This window comes from Eretmochelys imbricata, chromosome 1 (genome assembly GCF_965152235.1).
Source record: "Eretmochelys imbricata isolate rEreImb1 chromosome 1, rEreImb1.hap1, whole genome shotgun sequence".
Lineage (NCBI taxonomy): Eukaryota > Metazoa > Chordata > Testudines > Cheloniidae > Eretmochelys > Eretmochelys imbricata.
Genome location: NC_135572.1, coordinates 265,416,754 through 265,437,447, shown reverse-complemented (window position 1 = coordinate 265,437,447; position 20,694 = coordinate 265,416,754). Strand labels below are relative to the sequence as shown.

At 58.1% G+C, this 20,694-nt stretch overlaps 2 protein-coding genes across 2 annotated transcripts; one reads left to right on the top strand and one right to left on the bottom strand.

The window, feature by feature from the left end:
• Positions 1-1,265: 1,265 nt before the first annotated feature.
• LGALS2 (galectin 2) lies at positions 1,266-7,192 on the top strand. Its single transcript, XM_077833710.1, has 4 exons — positions 1,266-1,397; positions 5,059-5,141; positions 5,669-5,828; positions 7,046-7,192. Exons 1-4 carry the CDS (start codon positions 1,266-1,268, stop codon positions 7,190-7,192), a joined length of 522 nt encoding a protein of 173 aa, XP_077689836.1.
• Positions 7,193-9,213: 2,021 nt separating this feature from the next.
• CDC42EP1 (CDC42 effector protein 1) lies at positions 9,214-20,418 on the bottom strand. Its single transcript, XM_077807573.1, has 3 exons — positions 20,248-20,418; positions 14,163-15,253; positions 9,214-12,316 (listed from the first exon to the last, which is right to left on the bottom strand). The coding sequence occupies exons 2-3, from the start codon at positions 14,593-14,595 to the stop codon at positions 11,490-11,492; spliced, it is 1,260 nt and encodes a 419-aa protein (XP_077663699.1). The 5' UTR covers positions 14,596-15,253; positions 20,248-20,418; the 3' UTR covers positions 9,214-11,489.
• Between the last annotated feature and the right edge of the window lie 276 nt (positions 20,419-20,694).

Below are 20,694 nucleotides of genomic sequence, written 5' to 3'. Positions count from 1 at the left end.
TTAGGGTAGAGCGGGGCGGGCACACTGTTTGGTGTGAGGGCCACATCGGGTTTTGGAAATTGTATGGAGGGCCGGTTAGGGGAGGCTGTGCCAGGCTGTGCCCCCACCCCCATCCGCCCCCACTTGCTTCTCGCCCCCGATGGCCCCCCCTGGACTCCTGCCCCATCCAACCCCCCCCCGTTCCCTGACGGCCTCCCAAGGACCCCTGCCCCATCCACCCCCCACACACTCCCTGTCCCCTGACCACCCCCGGAACCCCTGCCCCTGACTGCCCCCCACTGCCCCATCCAACCCCCCCTCCTTCCTGACTGCCCCCCCGGGATCCCAGCCCACATTCAACCCCCCCACCCTCTGACTGCCCCAACCCCATCCACACCCCCGCCCCCCTGACCACCACCCTGAACTCCCCTGCCCTCTATCCAACCCCCCCCGCTCCCTGCCCCCCAGAGCGTTGCGCCGGTGTAGTGTAGTAAATTGCTCCCCGTAACTGCTACCAGCAGCACGTTCCTACGTGGAGCCGTTTAATACACAACACCGGCAGCACCACGCGCTGAGGCTGTGGGGGAGGGGGAACAGCGGGGGAGGGGCCGGGGGCGAATCTCTTGGGCCAGGAGCTCAGGGGCCAGGCAGGAGGGTCCCACGGGCCGCAGTTTGCCCACCTCTGGGATAGAGGCTTCCCGTGGCTCAAGTGGGTTAAACGCTTCCTGCCATTTGTGGGGTCTCCCTTCAGGCACGATTCCCACAGGGTGGGGCTGCATTCACCCGCACCTGGGCGCAGTTTGCATGCCCCCTCTGTGTCCAGGGAGGGGGCATCCACCACCACCAGGAGAGGGCAGCCAGTGGTAGGCCCATTGCCCTCCACCAGGCATCCAAGAGGATGTGGCCTGGAGGAGGCTGATCCAGGCACTGGTGGAGCTAGGTGTATGGGCAGCTCGGGTTGCTGGATCCCCACCATTGGGGGCTGCAGCCTGGCTTGTGCTGGCCGACAGAGCTGCTTCCTCCTTTCCCCCACAAGCTCTCCTCCTCCCTTCTCCCCCCCCCAGCTCACTGCACAGACCATCTTCCTCCTTTGCAGATGCCCTTCAGTGGCGATTCCTCTGTGACACACCTTCACAAACCTAGAAAGAAGCAGAACAAGATTATCATGTGCTGGGACTTCTTTTGGAGCCTGAGACTTGATTCTCCACCAACCTGATCTCCAGCTAAAGGGGAGACTGCACCCTGCATCCCAGTCTTCAGATGCAAGTCAGCAGCACGGAGATGCTATGTTGCAGAGACAAGCCGGAGATCCATCTGCAGTCTCTCCATCAAACACCGTGGAGGCCTCCCTGCGGTTACAAGCTCTGCTGACACATGGCGGGATTCGTTCCGAGCCCGTGCAGGGACCAAGAGGGCAGGCAATGCACCTCCCCTAACTTGGGGCTGATTTGGCCCTTTACTGTCGGTCAGGGCAGCTATAATTTACACAATGGTTGCAACAATCTCTGTAGACCACTGCACCACTGCCAAATAGCTGGCATTCGGGAGTGCCCTGTCCTCTCCTGCTCCTCCACCAACGCCCCTGCTCCAGGGTTACGGAGCTGGCTACGCTGACTGTGTGCCCATTGGAGAAGCCTGCTACGCTGCGGGTTTTCCCGGAATCTATATGGCACATGGCAGGGATGAATTCCCCCCTCCCCAATGCACCACGAAAAGGGCTCTCTCTATGTGTATATATGTGGTTCAGTTGTGGTGCTGAAAGGCCTCTTGCTCTGGTCCAGGGCCCCACAAAACCTTAATCTGCCTCTGTGTGGAGGGAGCAGAGACTGTCCCTTACCATCTGCTTTGCAAGGACAGTGTGAATTTGCATGCAGCCGCTATCTGAAGTGAGAAGGAAGAGGGGGATTTCTGGAGTAACTTCTGTCTTTCGAGCTCTTGCTCCCTTTTTTGGGGAAACCCCCATCCTCTCCCATCGACCACATCGGAGCGTCCCCTCTGCGCCTCGACAAGATCATTTCCCTCCATGAAATCTGACAGTCCCAGTTTCCCACTGAATTGTAGCTGTTACTGGGGGAGGGGAGGCTAAAGAGATCAGCCAGGCCAATGCTCCCTCCTGGGAGGAGAACAGCTAGGACATTACTTTTTTGTGGGGTGGGAGTGGGAAGGAGCAGATGGGGTGATGGTCCTGTGACGTTGACAGACCAGGTGCCAGCTCTTGTCAAGGCCCCTAGGCCTCACTGAACACTGACAAATGCATAGCTGGATTAGTCTAGGTGTTAGTATTGTTAAAATAGGTATTAGATTTATAAAAACCTATTTCGTGTTTAGACATTATGAAATGCTTGTGAGTTGCTGCATGTGTTAATCTCACTTACAGTAGCTGTATCCCGTGTTAGACAATATTAAAGAGTTGGCTCTGAAATTCTAAATCTGGAGAGCAGCATTACCAAGTGTGAAATACTAGTTTGCCACAAGAGGTCTCATCTCCTGTCCAACAAAAGAAGGCCCATAGACACCAGACAAGTCATTGTGGAACATCAGAGGACAAAATACTTTGCTGATTGTTTCCCCCTCCAGCCATGAACAGGGGACATGCATGTGGACTCGTTCCATCAGCTTGAACTCTGGGGGAAGCGAATAAAAATTCCTGACAAGGAGAAACTGTATCGTTATGCTGCTTATGCATCCGATGAAGTGAGCTGTAGCTCACGAAATCTTATGCTCAGATAAATTGGTTCGTCTCTAAGGTGCCACTAGTCCTCCTTTTCTTTTTATGCTGCTCAGATTCTGAGGGGAAAGGATTACTAAGCATAAGCAAAAGATCCCCAGCGCTTGGCCTGGGTTAGCCCTTAAGGACATATAGAGCTTGCTTATTATAGATGCTTCTGCCACCGGTTGGAACCTAAGACTGTAACTCGTGTGTGTGTGTGTTTACCTGCTTTAACCTTGTCAATAACTCCCTTACTTCTTTTTCTTAGTTAATACATTTGTAATTAGTTTATTATAGGCTAGTTTATTCTACAAGTGTCATCTTTGGAGTCAAATCTTAAGTGCAGTTGTCCTGGGGTAAGTGACTGGTCCTTTGAATATTATGATTTTTGGTGTGAGGGACTGGGAGCTCTCTAGGAGTGTGGGGGGCCACCGGCACCTGGACTGTGGCCCTGCCCACAAGGTCCCACCTCTGCTTGGCCTCTCCCTCCCGAAGCTCCATCATCACTCCACCTCTTCCAGCCTCTTCCCCTGAGGGCCCCCCCGCCACTCGCTCCTCTCCGTTCCCTCCCTTGAGGTCCCCCTGCCCACCACTTGCTCCTCTCTACCCCCTTCCCAGAACAGGGGGCAAGGGGCCACAGCCCCATCACTTTTTCCTGCCCCAGATGAGTGACGGAGGGGAGGGGGCAGAGAGAAGCGAGCGGCGGGTGGGGGGAGCCTCGGGGGAAGAGGTGGCGTGAGGGCGGGGCCTTGGGGGAAGAGGCGGCGTGGGGGCGGGGTGGAGTGCAGGCGGGGTCATGGTTCGGGTGCTGGTGCCTCCTCCCCACTTCTGTGGAGCTTCGCTTCCGGTGCTCCGAAGGCGGTGGCAGGCCAGTGTGCCTTCGGAGGGGTGACCCACGCTGCCGCGGCATTTCCCCCCCGCATGGCCAGTTGTTTTGGGGTAGGCTTAACCTCCCCTGGCCTCTTCTACACGCCGCCCATGGGGGTCTCCACCCCCTCACAAGACTTGGATGGCAGTTGGGCCAGTGAACTCCCCATGCTTCACCTGCAGGAGGTGCCAGGGAGCAGGGATTAATTATAGGAGACTCAGCTGGGCAGGAACAGGAGGGGCCTGTATAAAGCCCGGGAGTGGGGAGCAGAAAGGGGCTACAGGGAAGTAGGCTGCAGTCACTGCCTGGCAGAAGGGCGGCATGGTTGGGACTATAGAGGCTAGTCCACAGTTACTCCCTGGGAGGTGGGAGTTTGGGCTGGCAAACCCAGGGAGGTGGGGAGAGCCAGCAAGGTAGGAGAGGCTTGGGGGGAAGGCAGCAAAGTCTGGGATAGGTCAGAGGGCCCCTGAGCTGGAGCCGGGAGTAGAGGGAGGCCTGGGTTCCCCTCCCAGCCACTGGGGAAACGGATCTGATGAGGTAGTGCAAAGCAGGCTGCCTGGAACAGTTTGCCCCAAAAGCCTTTGATATCCCAGAAGGGGAGGACCATAGTGGCCTGGCCGCAGGACCAAGTCACAAACAGGAAGCTGCAGCTCCTGGAGCAAGAAGGGCTGCAGGGTGAGAGAATGAGATGAGCTGAAAGACTGCCAGAAGAGGCCATAGCACCTGGGAAGTGCTAATCCCTGGAGTGGCCAGGAGGAGGCTCCTCTAGTGGTGAGTGTAATGTCAATGTCCCTTAGTGATTAAACCCCCTTGGGGTCAGGCAACTGGAGTAACTTTCCTGAGTCATCAGAGCACTGATCCCTTATCAGGGAACCGGGCCGGGGCTGGGGCAGGGTATTGATCAAGACCCGTCCATTCTTGGTCAGAGGAAGTTGTGGAGCTGATAATTCTTGGGGTCAAAGTCTCCTGGTTTACAGCCTTCCTCTATGGCTTGGAGGGGTGGGAGAGAGCTGTTAATGTGTAACTCTTGGCGACACTAGGCCTATAAGATCTCCTGTGGGGAGGTGTACCTGAGCCAGATCCTCTGTAGCTCCCAGCCGCGTCTGTCCAGGACCAGCAAGGAGGATGTCTGTAAGGATTGCGGTGTCTCTCCGTCTTTCCTTTTCTTGCTCTCAGCTATTCTCCTGTATCGGTGGGCTCTCACATTCTGCCTTTGTGTTTGCTGTCATCACACCCGCTCAGTCGTTCATTTCCCCTCCCCTTGCCAGTTCTCTGGTTTCCATGCCCAATCCCACCTCTTCCCCTTGCCAAGCAAGGAGTGCAGGCTACCAGGATGGTCCTGGCTCGGGGCCATGAGGTGGCAACTGGAGGGCAGGGGACCTGCTCCTGGCCTTTGTCCCTGCTTAGGTGGAATTGCTGAGCTTCATTCCCTTTCATTTGGGTCAGGGGGCGGGCATGGGTCACCCAGGGAGTCTTATGACGTCAGGTCTCTCTGCTGCAGGAGAAATTTGAAATCTTCAACCTGGACTTGAAAGCAGGGAGCACCCTGAAGATAAAGGGCAAGGTCTCCAGTGATGCTGAAAAGTGAGTGTGAGAGAGCTGTCTCAGATGAGGGGGGCATGGGCTACAGAGATGGGGGCAGCATGCCAGTTTCCCTGGCTGTACCAGGATTTTGCTGTCTGATGCAGAGATTAGTCCTTCAGTCCATCTCTCTGTCTTATACAGCCCCCATCACCCTAGTAATTGAGTGCTCAACAAATGTCCTGGCCCTGTCTGTGGATGGGGAAACTGAGGCACAGAGGTTAAAGTGACTTGCCTGTGGTCAGCCAAGGTGTCAGAGCTGGGAGCTGAGCCCAGCTCTCCTGAGTCCCAGGCTGGTGTCTGAGCCACAAGCCTGACCTTCCTTCAGGGAAAGTGGAACTTGGGCCAGAAGTCCCAGCTCTCCCTAAAACTGGCAGGGCGGAACCCTCTGCCTGCCATGAAGTTGGTAAAAGGAGAGGTGGGTGTAACTGATTCAACTGCCCTCCTTCGGGCATGGGTGGGGCTCCTGTAGCAGCAAGTCTGGCTCCGTGGGGGGATTCTCCAATGCCTGCTCTGCTCCCACCCTGCAGCTTTGCGATTAACCTTGGCAAGAGCACTAGTGAGCTGGGGCTGCACTTCAACCCTCGCTTCAATGAATCCACCATCGTCTGCAACTCCAAATGTGCCAACTGCTGGCAGTCGGAGTACCGCGACAGCCACCTGCCCTTCTCCAGGGGCTCGGAGGTCAAGGTGAGGGGGCTCCTGGGAAAGCGGGGCGGGGTTGGCGGCTGGATGAGCTGCCAGGTGCTTACTCGGTCCCCCCTTCTTCCCCTCCTGGCTGGCGTCTGCAGGTGTTGTTTCTCCCCACCAGCGTCTCTGGCTCCTGCGACCCTGAACCCTCCTCATCGGGCTGCTCGGAGTCCCAATCCCCACAGACCCTGTTCTCTCGCCATTTAACCCTGCCCTTGCTGGAGGCCTCCTAGAGGCTGCCTGTGACCTGCCTTCAAGACCCCTGTGCCTCTGCCCAGCAGGTGCTCATGCCTTCGCTGGGGGAGGGAGAGGGCTGTGGGGAGCAGATCCCTCTTCCCTCTCAGATTAGTATCAATCATTCTCTCCCTGCTCCCACCCCTTATTTTCTTCCCTCCAGTGTTTTGTGGAATGAGACTCTTGGGCCCCTATTTATAACCTCCCTTTGCCTTGGCCAGCTCTTTGTTTGCCTCTTAGCATTGCACAGTTCGATCACCCTGTTTCTCTGTGGCTTGGAAACGGTTCCTTCTCCTTGCTCAGTGCTCCCTGGGCTGGGCTGGGTGGAGCAGGGGAGTACCCGTGGGAAGGAGATGATTCATTTCCAGTGATCAGTTATTAGTTTTGTTCTTTAAAGAGACCCAGGTCTGTCCTGTCCCCTCACACTGTCTGCGCTGGGGGCTAGAAGTGGCATTTCCCCACTGTTGGTAACCCCAAGTCAGATCCACTGGTGGGGTAACAGTGGGCGAGCCAGTGGGGCAAAGCTCCTGCAGCCGCTGGTATTTCATGTGCTGTCCCACCCGGTCCAGAGCAGGCCTAAGCAACGCAGTGCTTTAAAACAGTGGCGGGTGCAGGAGCCTTGTCTACATTAGGGCTCCCTGTATTGCCACCGCCCGTGCAGCTGAACCAGAGTTAGCAGCTGTGGGGGAGACGTTGTCCGCAGTCTCCCGGTGTAGGCAAGAGCTCAACTTCCTGAGAGACAAGCTGGTCGCTCTGATTTCAATGGGAGTTAGGTGCTTAAATACCTCTGAGGGTCTGGGCCTCTGGCACGCAACCCTGCAAGGCATTTACTGAGCTCAGTTCCCAGCACCTTGCCTAAGGCCAGCAGAATCGGGGCCTCTCCACCCAGGCAGTAGGGACGGGTGCTTGCTGTTGCCAGCCAGTTGTTTGCATTTGATGCTAACTCCCCTCCCCATTCCTGTTCTTGCTCCCTGCTCTCACAGTTTATCATCAGCTTCCTGGGAGACAAGTTCAGGGTGAAGCTGCCAGACGGGCACGAGGTGGAGTTCCCCAACAGGCACAACTACGACAAGATCAGCTATCTGGGTGTGAAGGGCGGGTTCAAAGTCATCTCCTTCAAACAAGATTGATGGGACCTGCTTCCCTCCTCTAATAAAAACCCCACAGGAGGGGTCGTTTTGTCCCAACTGTGCTGGCTCCTGTGATGTCCTTGGCCTTGACCTTTCAGCACCCAGTGCAGGAAAGGTTCTCATGGGAACGCCCCAAACCAGGCTCCCCATCTGCTGGGAAGAGGTGGCTGTCCACTATTCTGGTAGGACATCTCTAGGCACCAGTGGGTGTGATTAGTGGAGCGGGAGACGGTGGCTGGGATGAAAATGTCTCCAGGGCACCAGAAGGGGGCGCTGCCCTGGGGTGCACTGAAAGAGTGGAGAGGAGCTCCCAAGCCTGAGTGTGCAAAGGAGGGAAATGATTCTTTGGCAAGGTTAGGGTGCGCTTTCACCAGGCTGGGGTGAAGTGATGGCCCTGTGGGAGACCAAGCCCAAGGCTTAGCTCAGTAGGAGGATGGTAATGTCCTGCACCTGCAGAACGCTCGGTCTCCAGGCTGGGGAACCCTGCCAGTGCAGGGGGAGATTGTCTCTCCTTGGTACTAACAGGGGATGCTGTCCCTAACCATGGAATTTCCCCACCAGCTGGTGTCAGAGGTGGCTTGGCCTTCCCCCTGGTACCAGGCACAGCATCCAGGATGAAACTGCACAGGTGTTAATAAGCTGTATCCAGCAAGAGATAAGGAGACTATTCCTCTATCACCTCCCTTCTTATCACTGCAATCTCTTATCTGCTGGAAAATTCCAGCCAAGTTATCCATTGCCCAGCCTTTCCCATGTCTTATCTCAGTGTGGGCAGGAGAGAGGGGAAGGCTTTGGAATTGCCAAGGAATGAAACCTGTGTCCACTTGAGTCCTTCACATGGGCTGGCACTACCTAAATGTCTGGTGAAACTGCTCTGGTTAAAATTACAGTGACTCACTCTAGAGGTCCATATGCCACAGGGGGAATGGCTCTGGAGAAAAACTGGCTCGGAGCATTATGGGTAACTTCCTCCTCCCCTCCCCCCGCATACACCTGAAATATAGGAACAGTCTTTGGTACCAGCAGGGGGCAGACTTACCCTCTGACAGTACAGGACAAGGGGTTCCCAGCACAGGGAAAACAAAGACATTAGATGTGACCCCCCAGCCCCACAAAGGGACATGCCTCACCAGGTTTAAAGTGGCTTCAGAGAAAAGCCAACTTCTAACAATGAGGGGTCAGGAAGGGCTCATCCATAGCTGACTAGTGCGGGGTTCTTACCCCTTCCTCTCCAGCATCTGCTGCTGGCCACGGTCAGGGACAGGATACTGGGCTAGATTGCCCTTGGGTCGGATCCAGTCTGGCAATGCATACAGCTAATGCTATGCTCAGGATATACAGATGGCAAATGCTAAGGTTATTTAGTCGGCTAAGGCCAAGCACTGAAGAGACTGATATTTAGAGAGATTCTAATGAAGGAGCATACACGGCTCCTTCCCTTCTACTTCCACCATGCTCCAGTGTCTGAGAGAATCATTCAGCAAAATGCAGAACAAATAACTTTCATAAAATATGTTGTCAGCCTGTGGAACTCACTGCTGTAGGCTCAAGCGCTAGGGCTGATTGATAACATTTGTAGCCAGGCTGGATATGAGCAGGGTAATCAGGGCTCTAGATGTGAGGTGTAAACTGGTCTCTGCGGGGGTCAAGATGGAACCTCCTCACCCTGGCCAGCGTTACTGGGGTTTTGCTTTCCTCTGATGCAACATGTATGGGTGATGGCAGGAGTGTAGGGACCAAAATGGCTGGTCCAGTGATCTGAGATGGGGTAGCAAATCCTATTTTCCCTGGAGTCCCAGAACTAGAAGTGCAGAGCATACCAATGCAGAGAGGGGGTTCAGGCACTTGGTGCTGGGAGTAGATTCCTCCCTGGAGTCTGAAAGTGCAGAGAGAGTAGACCGATGTGCTGCTGTTCTGCAGGCTGAAATCCTGGGGCTGGCTGGGGAACAGGGAAGAACCACCAGAGGAGAGGCTAGTATCAAAAACAGTTTTAATAAGATCAATCATAAGTGCACAGGCTGCAGAGGGAGACAGCTGGGACGTTCCTTGTGGGTGGATCTTTGGTATGAAGCTTCTGTGACAAGCTGGAATGAGCAGGGCAAGGGGCCGAGCCTGAGGAAGACCCTGGGTGGGGGCAGTGAGGGGTAACAATGGTTGCAGACTCTGGACTCTACACTCAAGAGCCCTGCTGGGCATCTGTAGTTCCCGTTCACTTCAGCTTCAGCCCGCTCCTAGGGGCAGCCTCCCCCCACAGCGGAGCAGCTGCCTGCAATATGGCTGAGGGTGCTGGATGAGATCAGTCAGCTGGCAGCTCCAGGGCCTGTGTGGGAAGCAGCATGGGCTGCTAGGATTCTTTCTCCCCCTCCCCCCGGGGCATCCAAGCCTGGTTGTTATGCTCTCATGTGTTCCCTGACAGATACAGACCCTGGGGCGACTGGGCAGCGGGCGTGTGGGCCACAGGCTCGCGGGCCCTGGGTGAACAATGGGCACGCTGTGCGGGCTGGCAGAATGACCTCATCCCCCAGTCATTCCTGCCGTGGCACAAAGACCCCTCTGTGTGAGCGTGGCCACATGCAGGACAGCATGGGGAGTGGCTCCTTCCAAAGAGGCTGCGTTGCCCAGAGACAGAAGGAGCACAGTGAGCAGCCCCCACCCCCCGCCGGCAAAAGGATACCGGAAGAGGGAAGTGTGTTGGAGGGGGGTGAGTTTAGACCCTCTAAATAGTGTCAGCGGGAGCCCATTCCTGGAACAGCTGCCCAGACCAAGGGCAGCCCCTATTTCAACTCCCTGGGCTGAACGCTATAGCACAGAGAAAATGTTCTTGTTCTAAGAGGGGGTGAAAGGGAGTATTGGGAGTTTGGGAGTGTCCCCTCTGGGGTCTACAGGGGACAAGGGCAGCTGGACCCCGGCATCTCCCTTATTCTGCCTGATTACTGGAGTCACAGCATTGCCAACGCTAACGACTTTGTTGCAACTCTTGCGCAATTTGGTTTTTCCCCTGAAGGCCCACCTCCCAAAGCCACTTACTGCCTGAGCCTCCCAGCTCTCATTACACAACAACAGGAAGTGTCTAGCTCTCCCGGTTGTGGGAGAAACCTTGAAAACCGGCCCCCTGCACAGTCCAGCACCGGAGGGCAAATGGAAAGAACCCACCAGTTACATCTTTAAAAAATCACGACTTTTGGCACCTGACTCTGGCAGGGCTCCTTGGTGCCCCGGTTAAGGGTCATGGCATGATTTCCCCGGCTGTGCTGCATTCGGATACCGAGTCATTGCTGGCTGCACCCCCGCCGAGCCACCTGTATTGCTGCTCTGAACACCTCCCTGAGGACAGTGTGGCAGGAACTTGGGGGGTGGGGCAGTGGGCGCTCCTCCCCAAAGCTGTAGAGTGGAGCAGCTGGCTCTCTGGAGCCAGCCTCAGAGCCTCCAGCTCACCGCAGTGCTGGACGATAGGAGCCACACCTGCCATTCTCCTGGAGCACAGCCCTGCATCAGCTCTAGGAAGGAGGGCTCCCCACTCTGCTGTCTGCTCCCTGGGGAGGGGAGGAGAGGGGAGAGGAACCGGATTGCTGTGCCCCTGGAATGGCTTCTGGGGGCAGGGGAGGCCCCTGAACTGGATGGCTAGGGCAGGCCTTGGCAGGAGGGAACAAGGAATTAGCTAACCCAGCTGGCATGGCAGCTGGCTGAAGGCAACAGAACTGGTGAGGGCTGGTACGAGCTGCGTGAGACTTGCGGACAGTGCTGTGTGGTGCTGCATGGCAGAACCAGGTTCAGTACCCAGGCCCAGCCTTGTGCTGGGAGAACGGCCAAGAGCGCTCAGGCCCCAGGGAGAGGGAGAATGCTGTCTTGCTCCAGCCCGGGGTGGTTGACTTAGAAAGCAAGCCTGCCCCAGGCCTCTAGCTCAGGGGGACGCAGGGGAGCGAGCCGTGCGGCTGGAGTGCTCTCTCTGATCAGCTCCTCTTCCTTGCTTGCTGGGGGCTCGGTGACCTGACAGGAGCATTCCCTTACCAGCCCAGCCTCCCAGGCGGACGGGCACCTCATTTCGAATGACAGCAAGCAGTGGGGGGAAGGAGCATGTGATCATTGCGATTTCCCCATTAGCACGACCTGCCTTTTTGGGGAAGGCAGGGCCTGCCCAGGGTGCTGGGTGGATCAAAGAGCTGCTTCCCCTGCTTCCATCCCCACCAACCTTCTGCGGCAGGAGGGTTCACAGCTCCCAAGGGGCACTGGCCCCCAGACAACTGACATCTCTTGGGGAGGGCTGGGGAGTCCCAAGGCCACAGGAGACGGTGGCTGTTCAAACCTTCACTTCATCATCCTCTTCCTCCTCGTCGGCATACTCAAAGGAGTCGCTGCGGCCCTCCCTAGCTATGGCCTCCCCTTCCTGCACAGCTGAGAGTGCGGCCTCCTCTTCCTCCTCGCTGTGACCCCACCCAGACTCGTCCGCCCGCCACGAGCCGACAACTGGGCTCTCCCGGGGACCCTCCTCCTCCTCCAGGCTGCAATGTACACCTCTCGCGCTGTAGTGGCGAGCCAGGACCTGGGCAGCCCGGTTAAACTCTCCCGCCTCCATGCTGCAGTCATTCCAGTGCCCCTGCCACAGGCTGTCTTTTGGGAGCACCCCCGGCTCCCCAGCGGGTGCTGAGCCCCATGCAGGGCTCTGGTGCCCGCTCCCAGCATAGGCAGGCCCCTCCTCAGCATGCTCTAGGGCATAAGCATCTCCATTGGCATGCACCAAGTGTCCTGATGGGGAGCTGGCCCCCTGCCTGGAGCGGCCCCAGAGGCTTTCTGCCATGTCGCCCTCTATACACCTGGCATGGGGTGTCCCTGATCTCCGAGGGACACCGGCCTCAACCCATTCGCCATGCAGGGCAAGGGGTGACGCAGCCTGGCTGCCAGCCACGGCTCTGTCTTCCTCCCTCTCCTCCCACTTGACACTGCTGTCCATGACTTCTCTGAGGCTGATGACCTGGAGGAGCTCGCTCATCAGGGAGGGCCCAAGGTCCAGGCGAAAGGACAGTAGGGAGTCCGAGCGCTGGAGCTCCGCTTCTGTGGGGAAGGAGCTCTCCCGGGCCTTCTCCGAGCGCGGCGCACGTGGGATGGTGCAGAACCCGGACTCCAGCCCTGAAAGGACAAGGAGCCTTTGGTGAGAGGGAAGCCTCTGGCGCCGCGCAAGAGCCAGGGGGAGGCAGCGACTGTCACACGGGGTGGGGACGGACTGGGCTGTACTATGGGAGACTGGGACCGGTGACTGTATGTGAACCGGGATAGACAAGAGCCAGGGGGAGGCAGCGACTGTCACACAGGGTGGGGACGGACTGGGCTGTACTATGGGAGACTGGGACCGGTGACTGTATGTGAACGGGGATAGACAAGTCATGTCAGCTGGGCTACATTGGGATCATTCACTCTCATATGGACAACTTTGCTAGACAGCCTAGAACCAGTTTCACCAATGAGTGACTGCTCTGTATTGGGAAAGTCTGGCCTGTACTAGTGAAAACTAGCACCAGTTACATTCCATTGTAACGTGACTAGCCTGTACTGGGGAAGATGGGAATTGGTCCCACTGTTAAAGGACTGCTCAGTGCTGGACACTCATGGCCCAGTCAAATCGGAAGATAACAGCACAGTGCTAGAACTGGTCTCTGCCAAGAGTGGAGAGGGTGATGGGTGATCAGCTCTATAACCTGTGACCAGCAGGTGGCAGCATTGCACCATGCCATCTTCGCTGCCCCCTCGGCTCAGCCTCTGTTCCTCCCTGGCCCAGGCCCAGCCATGCCCGCACCGGTCACACTGACCTGAGCATTACTGCCCCGGGAAATGCTGAGCTTGGAGAACGTGGCCTTTGTGCTAAAGAACCCAGCCCCCGGCACCCGCCAGAGCCTCCCTCAGACGTAGCCAGGACTGAGGGGCCTGGGCAGGGAGCCAGGGCTGGAACAGGACAACTGGGAGGGGCATCAGCAGAGCCACAGGGGCATGGAGGGGAGGCACTGGATAAGCAGGGGGAGCTGCAGGCCTGGAAATAGTAACAACGCTGAGCTCTTATGCCATGCATTTCCTCAGCAGATGTTAAAGCGTTTTACATCATCCCCATTTTACAGGTGGGGAAACGGAGGCATGGGACAGGGAAGTGACTTGCCCAAGGCCACCCAGCAGGCCAGCGACAGAGTTGGGAAATAGAGCCCCCAGGTCTCCCGACTCCCAGTCCAGGGCTCTAACCATGAGGCCACTGCCTCCCACCGGGCTGTGTGGGCAGAGCTGGCTGGGGGGGCATCGCCTGCTGCCTACTCTTGGGAGCAGTGAAGTTCACCTAAAGCACCCCCCCCCCTTTCTTCGCTGTGCTGCTGGAGACGGCCCTTCTGTGTGAACGCCAGCAGCTCAGCCTCTCCCACGGGGCTTCCCCTCCACACTGGACGGACCAGTCCCAGAGGGGCACGCAGGCTTGGTGACCATTCTCACCCTGAGGCTGCCAGGGGGACAGTGAGTCTCCCTTGCTGTCTGTGAACACGTTTCTCTTATAGGAGGTGGCTCGAGACCTGCCCCCACCCACCGACTCATTTCCCACAGGCCACCAATTGGCCATCGGATGGGAATGATCTTGGTTACTACCATCCCAGCACTGGACTGGAGCTGGTGGATCAGAGGTGAGAAACTATATCCCACCCATAATGGCCTGAGCTCTCCAGGGCCTTTAACAGGTGAAGTCGAAGGGGAAGTGGGTGCAGGGGAGGAACAACTGGGGGGCTAGGGGTGTATCTCAGAAAGCATCATTCTGGGATTCATTGGGACCAGGAACTCCATTGATCATAGCTCTTAAATAGTCCGGTCCATCCAGAGATGGAGATTGTACAGATGGGGAAACTGAGGCACAGGGGGGGCAGGGCAGGGACCTGCCCTGGATTCAGCGACACAGCCGGGAATAGCACTGAAGCCTCTGAAGCCCATGTCCCCCCACAGGACCACTCACCGTAAGCATAGTGTGTATCAGACACGTTGTTTGGAGTGCTCTTGAAGGCGAACTTTCCAGCTGGGCTGCTGCCCCCGTAGGTCCCCTCGTTGAGCTGCGGCAGCGACACGGCGTTCTTGATGATGGGCGAGATGTCTGGGGGGGCGGGTGAGGCTTCGGCTTTGCCCCCGCTGCCCCGGTTCCTCAGTGGCGTCCTCCGCACGTGCCGCAGGGTCCGGGCGAAGAAGTTGTTGGCTTTGGCCGTCTCGGTGCCGCCGTGGTTGCTGAGGAAGGAGGTGTCCCCGAAGACGTCCCCGCCGCGCCCCACGTGCATGGTGTGCCGGAAGTCCCCCAGAGGTGGGCTGATCATGTCCGGCGTCAGCTCTGATTTCAACCGGCGTTTGCCGTGGGAGCCCGATACCCAGCCGAGCACCGGTAGCTTCCCAAGACTCATGTCACACCCCGTTGTTACTCCACACCCTCTCCCCTAAAACACAGGAAACCGACCTTCAGTGGGGAGCGGTGCAAATTCCAGAGGGGTCACAGTGGCTTGTCACGCCCCCGCACTCCCCATCACTCATGCTACCCCCTCCTTTTGGCTGTGTCGTGTCTTGGGCCGGGCAGCTGCTCCCGATCTTTGGAGATGCCTCCGAGCTGCTGAGGGGGAGTGTGGGCCTGTCTTTTCTCTGCTTCAGCGTTCCTTCTGGATAATTGCTCTCCACAGCACTCATTAAACTGCCCAGGGGAGGCTTTTCCAAACCGGCTCACCGCTGGCAGCTTTTGCTATTGTGTGCAGGCCTCTGGATCCTCATATCTCCAGGAAGAGCCCCAGGGTGGGTGCAGGGAGTCCCACTTGGCCCTGGGCAGGTCGGACAGCAGGGCTGGGGCAAAGGTATCTCCAAGGAGTCAGTCGTCACCTTGGCTGCTGCCGTTGGAGCTCTCGTGCGGCTGGAAGTAAGCAAAGCTGGGGATTAATGTTAATCTGCCGTCCTCCGTCTCCCTGCTTCCGCCCCCTCCGCCTGCTCGCGTGGGAGCGGCTCTCAGACAGGACAACAGGTCACAGCCGAAGGGGGGATCTCAGGGCAAACTCCTTGATCCTGATGTAAGATGGCCTAAAAATGACAACAGCAAAGGTGAAGGCTCAGGCTGAGATTTTCTGACTGTTTTGGCTGCAGGAGCGAGTTACCAGGATGCTCCGCAGGGTTCCTGCCCTGAATGGGTAATGCCAACGCCAGGGGAGGGCTGGGCCAGGTGAAATATGAATGGACACTCTGGACTTGTGCCCGACCCCACCACTGTGATTGCACTTCCCTCTGAACCTGTGTTCAACCCCCAACCTGCCCCCGACCCCGCATCTGCCCCCGCCTTTGAACCTGCGACAGATCCCACCCCTGACCCCGCATCTGCCCCCGCCTTCGAACCTGCGACCGACCGCACCCCGACCCCGCATCTGCCCCCGCCTACGAACCTGCGCCCAGTCCCACCCCCAAACCCGCATCTGCCCCCGCCTTCGAACCTGCGACGGATCCCACCCCTGACCCCGCATCTGCCCCCGCCTTCGAACCTGCGACCGATCCCACCCCGACCCCGCATCTGCCCCCGCCTTCGAACCTGCAACCGATCCCACCCCGACCCCGCATCTGCACCCGCCTTCGAACCTGCGACCGATCCCACCCCGACCCCGCATCTGCACCCGCCTTCGAACCTGCGACCGACCCCACCTCCGACCCCGCATCTGCACCCACCTTCGAACATGCGACCGATCCTACCCCGACCCCACACCTGCCCCCGCCTTTGAACCTGCGCCTGATCCCACCCCGACCCCGCATCTGCCCCTGCCTTCGAACCTGCGACCGATCCAACTCCTGATCCCGCATCTGCCCCCACCTTCGAACCTGCGACCGATCCAACTCCGACCCCGCATCTGCCCCTGCCTTCGAACCTGCGACCGATCCAACTCCGACCCCGCATCTGCCCCCGCCTTCGAACCTGTGACTGATCAAACCCCGACCCTGCATCTGCACCCGCCTTTGAATCTGTGACCGATCCAACCCCGACCCCGCCCCTGCCCCCGCCTTCGAACCTGCGCCAGGTCCCACCCCCAACCCCGCACCTGCGCCCGGTCCCACCCCTGACCCCAAACCTGCGCCCGGTCCCACCCCCGACCCCACATCTGCACCTGCCTTCGAACCTGTGACCGATCCCACTCCGACCCCGCATCTGCACCTGCCTTCGAACCTGCGACCAATCCAACCCCGACCCCGCATCTGCGTCTGTCTTCGAACGTGTGACCGATCCAATCCCAACCCCACATCTGCCCCCGCCTTCGAACCTGCGACTGATCCAACCCCGACCCCGCACCTGCCCCCGACCCCGAACCTGCACCCGGTCCCACCCCCAACCCCGAACCTGCGCCCGAACCTGTGCCCGGTCCCACCCCTGACCCCACATCTGCACCCGCCTTCGAACCTGCGCCCGATCCCACCCCGACCCTGCATTTGCCCCTGTAGCCACCCCCGACCCTATGCCTGCCCACCCTCGTACCTGCGCCTGACCTATGTCCAACCCCACTGCTGAACTTCTAACTACCCAGACCTGTGCCTGAGCCCAACCAGGAGGGTAGCCAGCAGGGAAAAGAAATACATTTATTATGATTACTCGGGAATTTGTTTGCATTTCTACAGCAACTTCTCTCCAAGGATCACAAAGCTCTTCACCAATGCTACTGTATTAAACATCAGCTCCTGGGGCCCCCATTCTGGAGGCAGGGAAACTGAGTCACAGAGAGGCAATGTGACTTGTCCAAGGTCAGCAAGCCAGCCAGTGGCCAAGCTGGGATTGGAAGCCAGCTCTCAGTCTGTGCATAGATCTGTCCCTAAATATTACAGCGATAGGCATGCTGGAAATAAGTAGGGAGACTGTGTCAGTAGGTCAGGTTGTCTCTGGGCTCCCGGTCCCAGGTTAAGCCATGTTTCTCTCCTAGCAGACTCCCAGTCTTGCTTTCCAGACCTGAATGGGTCAGGGTAACTGTTCAGATCCGCTTTGCATTGCGGGGTATTGCCATCTCAGAATCTCCTGGAGGCTGCTCCACTCCTTACGTGGGCAGTGGGCTCCACTCCAGGCCTCCACTGAGCAGTCCTCTGCCAACACAGCAAGCGCATACTCAATGGGTCAAAGGCCACTGGCACTTTGGCATGTTCCCCCTGCCCAGGTAAGCTTAGCCCCGGGGCCAGAGGCTGAAGACACCTTGGTTCCTACACTGAGGGGCAGGGCTGGGTCCTTTCAGCAGGATTAGCGGCAGGGAGATCACGCTGCCTTGAGAGCGAGCCAGACAGGCTGCTGGCTGGGCTGGGGTCTGGAGGACTCTTGGAGGGTTGGGGGTGAGATTACCTACAGCCCAGCCCCTGAGGTTCTGCCTTGCAGCTGGAAAGCACAGATACCCTCTGTGGCTGTGTGCGTATGGGACGGGGGCGGGGGGTGGTGATGGTGCGGAGGAAGTAGGGTGGAGGAGGAGGAGGAATGCCAGCCGAGACTCCAGGAGATCAATGATAAACCCAGCTGATACCCCCTACCAGTGGCATTTCCAGTGCTCTTTGGCCCCCATCCCCAACAGAGCCACCCTTTGTCCTGTCCCCAGCCGCGCTCCCAGCCCATTTCAGCCTTCCGCTTTGTGCTCCCCTCCCCGCCACGTGCCTCTGTGCTGCCACCCGCAAGTCACCTTGACGGGGAGCAGGTGCCAGAGAGGGCCATGCTCCGGGAACACTGGCCATGAGTCTCCGTCAACGCTGGCGCCACGTGTCCTTCCCCACCCCAGCCTTGTTTGCTCACCCAGGGCCCCTCTTATCTGCCAGGGGGTAGAGGTAGGCAAATGGAAAACAAAACTCCCCTTGAAATCCACTGCAACCATTGGCTGTTTCCCTGGGGATGGGTGGGGAGGCAGGGAGCCCGTTTCCCAGGGTCCTCTATCCCCATGGCTCCCAGGGCCCTGCCTCCTTGCTAATGGAGAAACTCGGGGAGCTCTCCCTTCTCAGCTGAGACCTGCCAGACATGTGGTGTGGGTGGGTTTGAGGATCAGCCAGGCCTGGCTACAATGGGGATCCAGGCTTCCCCTCTGGGCTGGGCTCTTACAGGGCTGGGCTGTGTGAATTTCCCACTGCCTCCAGCTGGGGGGGGTTGGCTCCGCCCCTCCCCCATGAAGACCCCCTCACCCCATCCACAGCTTGCACCTGCTGGGCCAGGCAAGAAAAGGATGGGGGTAGGGAGAGCAGGGGAATTTGCCGGGGCCCTGCCTGCCCCCTGCAGCCTCGCTGAGCTATCCAGGGCCAGGAAGAGCCGAGCCCCCCATGCAGAGCAGGCAGTGGGGCAGCTGAGACGGTTCCCAGCACTCCAGCTCCCCTGGCCTTGGGCTAGGCTCAGAGAACAGGGAGAGGGGATGAGCTGTGCCCCTGCATTCCCCACCCAGGAGTCTCCCTCTCCTTGAGGCACACGGTGCCCGGATGCTCAAGGCTACAGCGGGACTCAGATCAGAAAGAAGAGGGAAAGGGGGCAGGAGAGAGGTGGTGTTCAGCAAAAGGCCCATCTGGGCTGGGGGTTGTGGGCCCATTCCCTGCTTGGCGGGATCCTTGGAGGGGGAGGCGGGTCCTTTTCTCCCCTTCGTTCTTTCCCTCAGTACCACAAAAATGACTAGTCCACAACCACAGTCTGGATTTCAGCAGCTCCCACTGCCTCTAGCTGGCATTGCCCTCCCCTGCAATGCCAAAACCAGGCTGCAGGGCAGGCCTTCTGTCTCCTGCCTGTCCCCGTCACCCCTTTCCTTCTTGCCTGTCAGCCCCCGCTGGTGTGTGGCCGCCCAAAGTCAACAGAAGCTCTCAGAACCCTGCCCGCCCACCCGGTCTCTCTCGTTTTCAGCTCCACTCCATTTATTCTTTCATCCAAGTGAAACTCGTGATTCTCTGAGCAAAGGGTCAGCCAGGGCATGCGTTCTATTCCTCCTACTGTCTCTGTGTTACAGCCCATCACTGCAACGGCTGGGCCCTTTCCCTCGCCAACAGCCCCGCTTCTCCTTAATCCTCCCCCCATCTTCCCTTCCCTCAAGAGGCCCCAAAAGGCAAGCCACCATCAGACTGCCAACATCTTTCCCCCTCTCAAGCCTCCCCACTCCCTAATTTCAGCTGGTTTCCACTGGTTTATCTCCCCAGGAAGGAACTGTTATTCTTGCTGGGATGGGCAGAAAGCAGAGAGGGGAAAAGTGATCCAGATGGGCAGGACTGCCAAACGCAGACTCCCCCACCACATGCCCGCCCCAAGGGCGTAAAGGCCCAAGAGGGAGAGAAGATGTCCAGGGTGATCTGAGGAACAATGGGATGGGGAGGAGCAAAGGGAAATTTGGGCTGGAGACTGGGAGAACATTCCTAGCCGTGAGGGTCTACCAAGCTATGGAAGAGTCTCCCAGAGGAAATGTTAGCAGCCCCATTGCTTGGGTCATGTAGAGCCAGACCGGACCACGCTATAGGGGATGCTATAGGGGACATGCTAGACAGGACCATCTCCAGCTCCTCTGAGTGCAGGAGAAATGCAGGCTGCGTGTGCTGGAATAAAGCGACTCAGCTCCCGGGCCGCCTGCTGCTATACATATAGAGCACCTAGGGGGTTTTCCGAACAGACCCACTTTGAGGCTGAGGCTGGAATTCCAAACGCAGCACTTTTTGGCCCCCCACCCCCCGCCCCAAAATTCTCCCTTTCCTGTTAGGAGAAAAAAAAGTCTCTCTCAGACCCTGCAAGAATGGGTGGTCATAGGAAGGCAGAGAGAACCCTACAACCCTCCCAGCACTCCTGCTGCCTCAGTGCCCTTTCTTCCCCCTCTTCTTCTGCACCCCTCCCTCTACCCCCCCATCCAATCTCTTTTGCCATATCCCCCTGCCTCTCCTCCCCCCTCCTTCCACATTCCCCTCTTCCCTTCTCCTGCCATATTTCCCTTTCCCCCATTCCCTACCCCCTCCTTCAAGCCCCCTGTTCTCCAGCACCCCCAGATGCGCTTTCCTTCACTTGCCCTCTGCTCCACTGAATGTTCCCCCCATGCCCGTCAAGTCTTAACTTTAGCTTTTACCTTTTTGAAAAAAAAAAAAAAGTTTTTTAAAAAGAAAAAGTTCCCAGAGGTTTCAAATGTTCCCCATGGCTCTCGGTGAAGTGCTGCCCGCGTCGTCGCTCCCAGGGGAGGGGACCCCCTTTTCCCACTACTTGAGGGCTGGCTCCTCAGCAGTCTCCCCCTTCTCTGCGCTGTTCCTTGGCCGCTGTGCAGGAGCCCTGGTGCCAGTGGAGGGAGGGAGAAGGGAATGGGGAGGGGATGTGGGAGCAGTGGGTGGGGTCTCCGCATTTACTGACCAATCCCCAGCTGTCTGGGAAAGGAGGCCAGAGAAAAAGAGGGAGTTAGTCCAATTGTCCAGGAGAAAAGATTGCTGTAGCTCCTGTTCTGCCCTCCCACTACCCCTTCTGCCTGGGTCGGCAGCACCTCACCCTCATCAAGAGGGCAGCCTCAGAGAACGCCAGTCTCCAG

Coding starts and splice junctions, on each gene's coding strand:
- CDC42EP1 (XM_077807573.1), bottom strand. CDS start 14,595: ATGAGTCTTGGGAAGCTACCGGTGCTCGGCTGGGTATCGGGCTCCCAC. Junction 12,317..14,162: donor TGATACACACTATGCTTACG/GTGAGTGGTCCT, acceptor TTGTCCTTTCAG/GGCTGGAGTCCGGGTTCTGC.
- LGALS2 (XM_077833710.1), top strand. CDS start 1,266: ATGTTGCAGAGACAAGCCGGAGATCCATCTGCAGTCTCTCCATCAAAC. Junction 1,398..5,058: donor TGCAGGGACCAAGAGGGCAG/GCAATGCACCTC, acceptor TCTCTGCTGCAG/GAGAAATTTGAAATCTTCAA. Junction 5,829..7,045: donor CCAGGGGCTCGGAGGTCAAG/GTGAGGGGGCTC, acceptor CTGCTCTCACAG/TTTATCATCAGCTTCCTGGG.